At 45.9% G+C, this 11,385-nt stretch overlaps 1 protein-coding gene across 1 annotated transcript; it reads right to left on the bottom strand.

The window, feature by feature from the left end:
• Positions 1-5,870: 5,870 nt before the first annotated feature.
• LOC104510937 (LIM domain and actin-binding protein 1-like) lies at positions 5,871-11,079 on the bottom strand (the record flags this gene model as incomplete). Its single annotated transcript, XM_010153352.1, has 3 exons — positions 10,961-11,079; positions 8,353-8,398; positions 5,871-6,323 (listed from the first exon to the last, which is right to left on the bottom strand). Coding segments are annotated over exons 1-3 (618 nt in total), but the record flags the coding sequence as incomplete, so codon positions are not given.
• Positions 11,080-11,385: the final 306 nt, after the last annotated feature.

Consider the following 11,385-nt stretch of genomic DNA (forward strand, 5'->3'; position numbering starts at 1 on the left):
TGGATGCCATCCCTGCCCTCCAGCAATAAACCAACGTGAGTAGTTCCTGCCATTCTCTCCAGTACTGCTCAGTAAGGACACAGTGTGCATCACTGTGGAGTGAGATACAGTATCAGCCATAGGCTGAAAACACAGAAGACCGTAAATGCTTTGTTAGCAGTGTCTCCAAACATGAAAAGTATAAATCTGGTCTGCAGTTACCCATGTCTGGGCAAGGTAGGGGGATGAGGATTAAAGCAGGAAGGAAGAAGGCACATTGTCTGTCTGTTTGCTACTTTCTAAATTAGTCTGACTATTAAAAGGAGTTCTTGGACCATCCTAGGATTAAGACACAGGGGAACAATGGGTTCCATTCCTTAGCTTGCTAGCTGTGTCTTGGTTTCCTGGGCTTAAGAGTACAATGGTTTAAAATCCACAGCAAGACTTAATTCATGAAATGTGATGCTCGCACAGACTTCTCAGGCGGAAGATGGCTGCACATCCTTCCATTTCTGCAGGGCGAAAGTTATTTCCATTGTATTATACACAGTAGTTCTGTCTCATAAACTAAAAAAAACCCAAAACGCGCGAGGTTTACTGACCTGATGTACTAAGGCTCTTCTCTCCTTGGCCAACATCAAAGTCCTCCGAGGAGAGGCTGTTTTCAGAAATCCTCCTGCCGACTGCTGTCCTCCTCTGGTCTCTAGGGACCTGTATAGAGACAAGACCCACCTATCAGCTGCCTGGACAAACAAAGATTGTTGCGTATAATCCTTTAAGATGCACAGGTGTCACTAGCAAATCTGCTTTACTGGAATAAACAAGTCTAGCAGGTGACATCTTATTTAACCAACATAAAGTTTGATCACAGAATACCTGACCCTCCGCCACCTGGAAAACACTTTCCTGAAGAGGTCAGTAGATGCCCTTTGACTAGCTACCCTTCTCCAAAGCTCAGAGAACCACAAATATCAGATTTTTAGGAATTTACCACTGCAAATCGAGACTAGGTTCTTGCATTCCATACAGTCTCTTTTGAAGCTAACGTTCAAGGTCACTTTATGAAGATTTAAAATCAGAACAAGGATGAAAGCAGTGAGCTACCAAAAATGTGCGTTGATTTTCAGCAACAGAAAGAAGAATAAATACTACTGTAATAAAAGTTATCTGAAGTTACTTGTTTTGACTTGGATTGCTCATGCATTTGGTACCAAATAATTCCCTAATGAGGTCTGATAAGGCTGAAGCTTAAGCAGGAGAGTGCTAGAGATAAATATTCTCAGATATCCAGGATAATCACTATCCGCAAGGCTGCAGTGCTGCACAGGGTGTTGTGTAGCACTACCACACAGATGCTCTGGCTGGCTCAATCAGATCTGATACTCCTTTGTTGAGACCAACTCCCCAGAACCTATTGCTCAATAAAAGAAATTGTGAAAAAAAATCTCAGCAGCTTTGATAAATGCTCAGGAAGTACAGAGGTTAATTTGACTTCATCAAGGTAGGATGTTTTCACAGCTGAAAGTCAACCTATAAAACACGAGAAGGTGACAAAACTTTGTTCCCTCCCTAGGAAGAGTTAAATCACAGAGCCAGTTGGAAATGAAGATTGAGGCTAATGCAGGGAAAAAGGCAGGTTTGGCAAGATGCTCCAACCACACGCTCCCCACCCCCCAGCTTCCAACAAGTTCCTTATTTGCTGGTCACCAAACTGAAGGAAATTCCAAAGTTTTATTTTAACAGAACTGCACTGTAAGATAATCACTGTGAAAAATCAGGCTGCTTTGGCATACAAAATAGCAACTTTACCAGGAAAGGAAAATGCAGCTGGAAAACCTCTTTTTCCATTAGCACGGGAAATATTTTCTATTTCTGTGGTTTAAGACTTTGGTAACTTTTCTTACTGGAAAAGAGCTTAGCTATGACAAGCCTTTTCCTTCCATTGAGTGTGCTGATAGGTTCAGTTTGGGAGTGTCTTCGCACTTGTAAGGACTTGCAGATTCCTCATTCTGTGCAAACTATTCTTGATGACTCTTCTTCAGCCTGTGTCCACATTAAAGTCACCTTGAGCCCGGAGTCCTTGCGACTCAGAAATCTGTCATCCAAAGGGTCTAGCAACTGACTGCTCTACAATGAAGATCATTAGAAGACAAGATCCTTCAAGGACACAGAAAACACGTTTGCTAGCCCACTTGAAACCCCTGACTATTTGACCGCTGCCCTGGCTTTGCAGGGTTTGGGGTTTCCTTTTTGGTAATGACGTGGCACCACATGCATTTTCTCACGCACAGCGGGAGTGGCAAAGCCACAAGCGGAAAACCAAGTTTGCACTATAGACACATGGGAAGTTGAACTTGCAGCCGAGTGCCTGAGCAAGTTTTCACTGCTAGGGAACAAAGGTCTTAACTGAATCAATTTAGATCCTGCATCTGGGATTCCAACCTCACTGAAAGAAACCATCAGCACTTTTCAGAGGAAGACGACAGTTAGAAATCAAGACCGAAGTTGGTTCGGCTTGCCTCTTCTCCTTCTCCTTTGTTTCAGAACCTCATTTCCATTTATTTTCACTGCAGTCTCTCTCAAAGACAAAGGACAGTCAATTATCACTGAAATTAATTATTAAACAAATTAAACCTCGAAATAAGAGTTGGCAAAGGGCCACCGTGTTGTCAATTAGGAGACATGTTCCGTCAGCTACCACCAACAGGAGTTCTGGATCAGGGTCCAGCACCTCATCGAGACACTTGCACAAAATCAAGGTTTTCTTCCAAGCAACCAAAAAACTCCATAATTTTACCAGCAGCAAAGGGTTCAATATTCACTAGAAAGACTCTTCTGCTTGATGCTGTAGGACCTCCGTGCAGGCTGGCGAGTTGTGGCTTAAGAGCAAAGAGCTTCCCCCCCACTGTACCACCTTGCTGTGGAATCCACTGCAGCAGGAAAGTTCAGTTGTCAGAGGCAGCCACCTCCTGAGCAGCTAAGCAGTTCAGGAGTACTCCAGCTGTCAGCGGAACCACCTCCCCAGTCCTGCCAGCTCCCCTCCTCCTGGCTGCTCCGCACCTCAGAGATCTACGGGTATTACCATTCACCCAAACCATGTTTCTGTAGGTAAGCTGTGCAACACAATTAGCTGAGGTCTGGAGAGTAAAAATGCAAAACACCAACACACAGAAGTTTTAGTTAGAGTTCAGAGATATTTCTGTACATGTCTTAATACTAAACATCACAGATACAAAGACAATGTTGCATAGCTCTGATATCAACAGTTTTATATTGTGGAGAAAAAAAAGCAGAGTAATAGGAAAAGAAAAAGGTTACCAGAGGCAGGATGAGGGACTGTCCTCACCACAATCAATACTCTGACCAACCACAAGTTATCAGGGTGATTATGGCTCATAGAGGGTAACACCTTTTGCACACAGGAATCCCTGCCCCCCAGCCTTCTGCCACCCAGTTCCCTTTAAGTCCTGGCTGGGCCACAATTCCCATGCCACAGCTTCTGCTACTTGCAAAACGAGATAAAATATTCCTCATGTCTGGAAAGCCCCAAGGTTCTAAGACAAAAGAGGTGAGTGCAGAGGTACCACAAACAAGAGTTCACAGCATTTTGCCTGGGGCACAAGGAGTTGCTGGGCAAAAGACCAAGTAAAAGTTACACCTAGGTGGTGATACACTAACTGTGTCAAATGTGACCCTGCCCACGAGGTTAGCTGCACAAGAAGGCAAGCGTTTGCCTTAAAGGAGAAGCACAAACCACCTTGGAGACAACTTTTTAAGAAGTATTGCAGGTCTGCTTGCTCTTTCCTTCTGATCTTCCTTGGGTACGCTTTCGCTATCACTGAGAGGAAGAATTCTTTGATAAAAAAAGACCTGGTGTTCGGCTTTGCTCGGTGCTGAACCAATCCAGACGACACGCTTGCCTCTGCTGTGGCTAGAGCACCCTTGCCCATGAAAATGCAATAAAAAAGGTCTGCCTTGTATCTACACTGCAGAAGACAGAGCAAGATATGGACGAAAAAATGAACACACTAGGAGGTTTTGCTTATAAACTTGAAAACGAGGTTTGTTTAGAGTGTGTGATTGAGTCAGGCATCCAGGCTCTAACCTGGATTCTTGCCACAGACTTGCCCAGCAATCAGGCAAGTTGTTTTACCTTTACTTCCACGAAGCTACAGCCACGTTGCTATTTAGCTTCTACAGGCATTTTTCAGCAAAGCTGTGCCAGTGCTTATACCTTGAGGCTGAAGTAAATACCAAGGAAAACCTGCATCCCAGCTGAAGCCTGGCTTGCACTTAAACCAGGGTTTGCCAACGGACAGAGTTCAAAAGGGAAGAGGCAGAGCCTGCAGTTAGCCAAACTTACGCCCTCACTGCAGCCGCTTCCTCCCTCAGTGACCAAGACGTGTGCCCTCAGAGCGCCTAACTGTCCCCACTGTACGTGACTGCGTGGCGTCATCCTCCAGCCCTCGGATAAACCCCCAGCACCAGGACTCTTACCAGAGCGCTTTCTGACTACAAGGACACCCCCCTCCCACACACACTTAAACTTTAGAGCTCTTCATGCCTCTTTCCTTCTAAAATTAAAAAGTAAGCACTTGGAACCGTAACCTGAATAGTTTCCTACCTACTGTAGGGCATTTACCCTCTTCAGTCGGTTTTCAACAATATTAGAACTACTGAGCCTGACAGAAATATCAGCTCCAGATTCAGTCAGCCCCAAACAATTTACTCCCCAGGCTAAGATAAAGTTGCTTCAAGCCCATCTGCAAGACGGTGCTTTCCTGTGCAATCCTGAGCCATTCCTACAGCAAGGGTTCAGAGAAGCGCTATCGGGAGATCACCGCCCTTTGGATGGACATGACGGCACTAATGACAAAGCCCACAAAAATCTACGCCAGGAAATCACTGTATGCAGACCCCAAACTCACTTTAACACAGAGAATCTCCTCTGAAGCCCTTAATTGTTACATATTTAAGCAACTTTGGGACAAAATTTGTTTGTTTTACTCAATACTGCAAGAAAACCACCCGCAGTAAAACAAAGCCAGAAGTATAGGAAACTATGAGAAAACTGGAAAATCCAGCAGCATCAAGGCCTCAGGACTATGTTGCAAGTCACTCGCATATGCAACTCATTTTCTAGTTAAGCAATTCTCCCCGGGGACACAGAGTCTGCAGTCCACATGCAGGATCAGATTTCATGAGCAGTCCTAGGAAAATGCAAGCCCTGTGCATTTGCAAGTCAAAACTAGTGAAGGCAGGAGCTTGGCTCCCTATCTCTGCCCATTTTTTCCCCCCGTGAGGATTTCCCCCCCTCCCGATAAGGAACATTTGTTAAGACACAAAGATGAGGGAGCAGCAAGGAGAAGATGGGAGTGTTTCGCAGGACTTACACACATACCTCTCCATATGTGCATGCGTGTGACTCTCACATAAAAACCCCTTCACTCCCCTATCAACTGCAACCTCCTGAGACGGCTGAGCTCACTCCAAACAGCTACTTTTTCTTTTATATATAAACACATATATTTTCACACAATCTGTGTTTACATAACACATCTTAATCCTCAGACATGATACAAACAATCCAAACTTTCTTTAAAAAACCAACTTAACAACTTCCATACTTACTTTCCTGCCTGTAACTGTACCCCTTTCTTACATCTCCAACAAGCAATCACAAATAGTCCCAAACACGAGCTCTCTGCGCCTAACTGTGTGTTCAAATAAGTTACTAACACCAGCTACGTTACGCTGCAGCTCAAACAATGAATAATACAATTATGTGCAGAGTCAATAGTTCGGAGCCACTCCCTCCAGGGGCTTTTCCTGGTGCCAAAGCGGCAGCAGAGGTTTAGTTTCTCTGAAGCTGTGAAGGGACAGATCCTTACCTTGGCCTGAGCCGCTTCGCCCTTTTCAAACATCATCTTCAGCTTGTTCAGCGGGACGCTGTATTTCTCAATCTTCCCCGAAGAGTCCGTGTTTTCCATGGCTTCAGGCTTTTCCACTTCTCGGCACTCTCTCAGACAGTTTTCCATGCTACCACTCTCCGCTGAGTGGCTTTTGGACTTTCTGCTGTCCCCAGCAGGACACTGCAGCTGGCCAGGGGTGCTGGAAGGGGTCTGGGTGGCGGCGGCAGCCCCCGGGGGTTGCTCCGGGTCTGAGGAAGAAGCTGGGCTGCTCCCGGCTCCAAGCCCGGGGCTGGCGACCTTGTGCTTAACCTCAGCACAGCTGTTTCGTAGCGTTTCCTTCCGAGACTCCGTTCCCAGCACTGGATTCTCCCACTTCTTCTTTAGTACGCTCAGATTCCCCCTTTTGAAATGAGGGGGAAGATTTTCTGCGTTCTGCAAAGAACCAGAAGTTAATTCCAGTTATGCCTGATGAAGCACTAAAGCACTTCCTTTCTATGCAAAAGGAAGCTAAAGGCTCAGGGCTGATCGCAGCCCTCCGCTCCTGCAGACAGCTGTGAGTAGTTACAACTGTGCCACATGGAGAAAGCATCCAGGATAGGAAAGGGAGGAGGGGGGAGAAGAGAAAAGTCAGGAGCTAAAGCAGGAAGTGAGCAAACAGGATGGCCTTATAAGGAAAAAGGGAGTCAAGCTCTAATGAGTTAAATGACACACAAAAGGCTTGAATCCACACATGAAGGAAAAGAGACCAAAATCCAGACAACAAGGGTCTCCTAGTCCTAGAGCGAGCAGACAACAGCAAGAGCAGCCAGGAGAGACGGTGATGTGCCAAGCGCGGCCACGTCTTCCAGCTGGTTCAGAAGACAGCAATTGGTCAGCCTTCCAAAAAGCTACCGATTAGCTTTCAGAAAGCACTGCTTTTCTGCAGTTATGCACCCCTACTATCAGTTAACAGTAGCCATCTAGTTACAAGAGCTCTGTCCTCAGTACGTCACAGCACGCGGCGTAAGGCTCAAGCACTGACAACAAGCCTCTTTTTGCTCCCGTTCCTAAATACCAATTATCTGCTGGAATTCTCCTTCTGTTTCACTCAACGCACTGAAAGCTTTCGGCAGGAAACGGGCACACGAGTCACAAGCGCCGCCTTACCACCACGAGTTAGATGGTAACACGTGGAGCAGTAGTAACCCTAGTGCTTTCCAGCCCAGTTTTGCCTACAAGTAGTTACCTCTGGTAACGGAGCAGCCCCTGTTTCATTCCTTCCAATCAAGTACCTGCAACCACTGCGTTTTTGCTGTCTCTCCCTTATGGAGACTACTGCGTATCCAACTCATTGCAAGTGGAACAGGTCTGCAAGGCTTACGGGAATTAAACAGGATTAGCGGCTATATTAGGATTTAAGTCTCTCACCCTATTACTCTTCTGGTCACAGTTTGAACACTGCTTTGCAAATTAACTTGAATCCACCTAGACTTCAGAAAAGATCAGCTTGCTCGCTGTCTGTATTTTATAGAAAGTACTGAAGTGGTAAAGCGAATGTTGTAACGTAAGAGAAGGATTTAGGATTGTGCAGGTTTCCACAGGGACCCTCCTGGACATGGTGCCTGTGGCATCCTGGCAAACTTGATAACGCAAGTCATTCTCACGTGGGCCTTGCCTGCTCCCTGATCATACAACCAACAAGAAAATTTAAGGCTGGGGAGTACTTTTCAGAATGCTTATTATATCATACGTATCCAGAACAGCAAAAGAACGACTCCCCAAGCATTAAAGAGATCGAGGCAGCGTGGTCTAACAAAGACTTACCCACATAGCCCGAAAGATTGCCAGTTGTTCCACTAAAAACTAAACTGAGGATCTGCTTATACGCAGACCTGCGACCTTAGCGCCTGGCGTTTCAGCCAGGGTCCCCTGAGCCCAGACCAGGAGGGACAGTGTCGCCGACAGGAGGGAATGAAAGGCTGTAACAGAGCCAGAAAGGCCGGCTCTCCCTCATCAGGGGCATTTGGAACCTGGTAAGCCACTTCAGAGAAGATCCCCCTTAATGGATTGTAAAGCTATCAAAGACACCCCCCCCAGATTTCAGAGAGGCTGCAGCTCCTTTTAAGCAGCATTTTCAGTTCAGTTCAGAAAGGAAGAGGTACCACACCACTGCCTACAGCTAAGAACAAAGAGGTGGATATTCGTGTGTTGTGGTTAACTCGTTTTGCCTTTTGCTTAGGAGCAAATCGGTGAGCCAACACACAGCTTTGGGCAAGGCACTTGGTTTTCTTTCCTTTCATTCACACTGGGAAGGGGTAGGGAGAATGAATCAAAAGCAAACGCTACGCCTAAGCCAGGTTTTCTGCAGGACACATGGCAGCAACTCTGACATTCCAAACATCAGCTGTCACAGAAGCCCTGCACATAGCCCATCGGCTCTGATCGCAGGCTGTTGCTTATTGCCTAGGAAACAAATACTTACATTCCTTTTTTTCTCAGCAGTGGCTTCTTCAGCTGCTTTCTGATACCTTTGGGAAAGAGGAAGGAGACAAAAAACAAAACACAAACCCCACAGTTTTTAACCAGAATACTGAATGTTCTTCAAGACAGCTGAGATTCCCATCCCCCTCCCTGCCAAGGATTCTGTGGATTTCCCAGATCTATCAAATAAAACCAGAGGCTGGAAAAACAGTAGCAAATAGTACCAGACCAATGCAAAGTGACAGACACAATCAAAGTCATTCAGTTTACAGTAACAGCATACATTAATATTTTTCATTACCTAAGCACTGTGATTCTCAAATACAGGCAGTTTACCTTGGAATAGCTGTATTGTTTCCGCCACCCAGCTGTCTGCTGTGCCCCCTTGCAGGAATAACTCAGCTATTTATACAGCAGCTGCCGAACCGTAACAAATTACAGCTTGGCATAGGCAAAAAATCTACATAAGTGCCAGTTTATTTTACTATGCTGGATTGTAAACTGCCCCAATTCAGCAGTTGCTTCATGAGCAGCTGAACCATCCCAGCAGTGGAAACAGTAATCACAGCCCTCCGAAGATAAGCCACCCTGGATCATGAATCAAAGTCCTTTAAGAAGCTATAGAAAACTCCCAGCAACCTGCACACCACTCCAGTGGGCGTAAGTCCGTCCCCAGCCAGGAGCACACAGACCTGATTACGCTGCGCGGGGTGACGGCACTTCGCTTCCGAAACGCGCAAATTGGTCACCAGTGGCAAAATTTACCACCTGTAAGCAGACCTCTGCTTATCACAGCTTCTCAGACACCCAGCGTCTGCTTGGGCAAATGATGTTTCTCTTGATACAACCGTGAGTATGTTATTGGTAGTAAATGAGACCCTAATAACAGTCATCAGCTTCAGACTTTAAATAACTGCTGGTATCAAACCGATAACTAATGTCTGTCATGGGCTCAGCTCCTAAGAAAACAATTGTTATGTGCAGATACCTGCTCTATTACTCGTTTTTTCTTCATAATGATGGATCTTTTTCCTGCTGTGAATACTGTGCTCCAGTGCAGATTACTCCTCTTGTCGCACCAGAGCGGACAAATCGCACCCTTACTTATTTCTGCCCTGCAGGCTGCGTTCAGTGTACAGGCCGAAAGCTGCTCATGAAGTGCAGCTGCCCCCTCTAATCGATGCAAACACAGTAACCCATGTCTCTGAAGGATAAAGGTTCCACAATTTGAAGGAGATGCGCTGAGAAAGTGAGTTCATGGAGGAGGAGAGATCAATAGTGGAAGAGGCAACAGAGACACATGGGATGGAAGCCGGGGAGCACTGCAGAACAAACAAGGATCGAAGAGTCGTGGGCAGCACTCGCTCTGTAAGGCAGCCCACCGCAGCGCACTGTTAAGGCTCTGCTCTTCCAACATGCATGTCTCTGACCCGGCAAAACTGATAATCTCAACACTGTGTGGAATGAAAAATGTTTTCACATACAAACAGTTAGGTAACAGCAATTTAGGAAAAGTATGCTGCTCACTGTGAGTGTCGGTGTTGGGAAAGACAGGAAGTAGGACTCTATTTTTCCAAGGAACTGACACTGCTTATGTAGAGGGACTCTACTTGATTAGGGAATAGCAGTTTGGATTACTTCCAGTAAGCCCTTTCCAAAGGATTACCAACATTTAGCAAGATGACCGGGTTCTGTAATCAAGCTTCAATGAGTGAATAAATTACCTTAACGAGAGTAGTCAGAGCAAGCAGCTTCTCCTTAGGACAGCGTACTTAGAGAGCAACGCAAAGAGCTATGTTTGTGTCAAGTCCAGGCTGCAATTATCCTTCCCTCTCAGACTCCATAAAGTTTCTCCCACACTCAAGGCTGAAACACTCCAAAACCCTGTGACACTATTAATGCCCAAATCCCACTGAAAATCCAAGCTGTAGGCTATATATTCCTTAAGGAAACAAAAGCTTTACCAGGAAACACACATATGCCACCACCACTCGGCTTCCTCAGTGTATAAAGTATTGCTTTATGAGGTGACTGTGACCCACCATCCACCTCAGGGAACTGGCAGGGGTGATACAACTTTCCACACAAGTTGTGTGACATCTGGAAGGGGATGTCTGTGAGAATGTTACTGCTGTGAAATTCTGTGACGGAGCTCGTACTACAGGGTCACATCTACCCCCAGCAGCTGACAGAACTACTCCATTTAACTGACAAAGCGTTACTGCTGCTTCCTCGCAGGCAGGAAATGCCATGTTAACAGTGAAGATGTGTGTAGCTCATGCTTAAGAAGTTAAAGACTGAGATGGCAGTGAGCACCTACATTCCAATACTCTGCCCTCAAAACCAAATTGCAACTCATAGTCTGACAGAAAACACTGTACTTCATTTTCTGCCAGGAGAAAGATGTTATAATTCCAACTGCTGAAACAATACGGTGTCGGCAACCAGGAAAAGCGCCGCCCAGCACATACTAAACCAGGAACCTAAATGCCTGCAGAGCTGTATTACTTTTAAGAAGCAAAGCAACTGTCAGTGCAGTAGTCATTGTTCACGGTACCAGCTGTCAACCTACACACACAGCTTGTGTGCAGCACCCTCACGGCACTTACTTGGAAAACCTCTCCACGAGAGCTGATGACTTGTTCTTGTTGACCAGAGAAAGCTCTTTCGCAGTGATTCTCAAAGACTGTGAAGTCCACTGTCTCCTATTAAACGGGGAAGGCTCCATCTTATCACCACAGATACCTGCTCGGGAGGAAGGCACAGTGTCAGCAACACGAATTATGTGAGCAGAAAGTAGTTTCACAAAGCACTTCAACACAAAGTCATCATTCCGGTGCTGCAGCGTGCTAGTGCCACCAAGCCCTGATCGTTCAGGATCTCACCCATCAACCGACTTGGAAAAAGATTAAAATGATAATTTTAATCAGATTAAAATGATAATTTCCTCTGCAGCTGCCGCTGAGGTGGTGTCCTTGATAAAACCACTGGCTGCAATGAAAGGGGCCAGGGCAGGAGTAAGAAGCAGGCGGTG

This window comes from Eurypyga helias, unplaced genomic scaffold, assembly GCF_000690775.1.
Source record: "Eurypyga helias isolate BGI_N326 unplaced genomic scaffold, ASM69077v1 scaffold45586, whole genome shotgun sequence".
In the NCBI taxonomy this organism is placed as follows: domain Eukaryota; kingdom Metazoa; phylum Chordata; class Aves; order Eurypygiformes; family Eurypygidae; genus Eurypyga; species Eurypyga helias.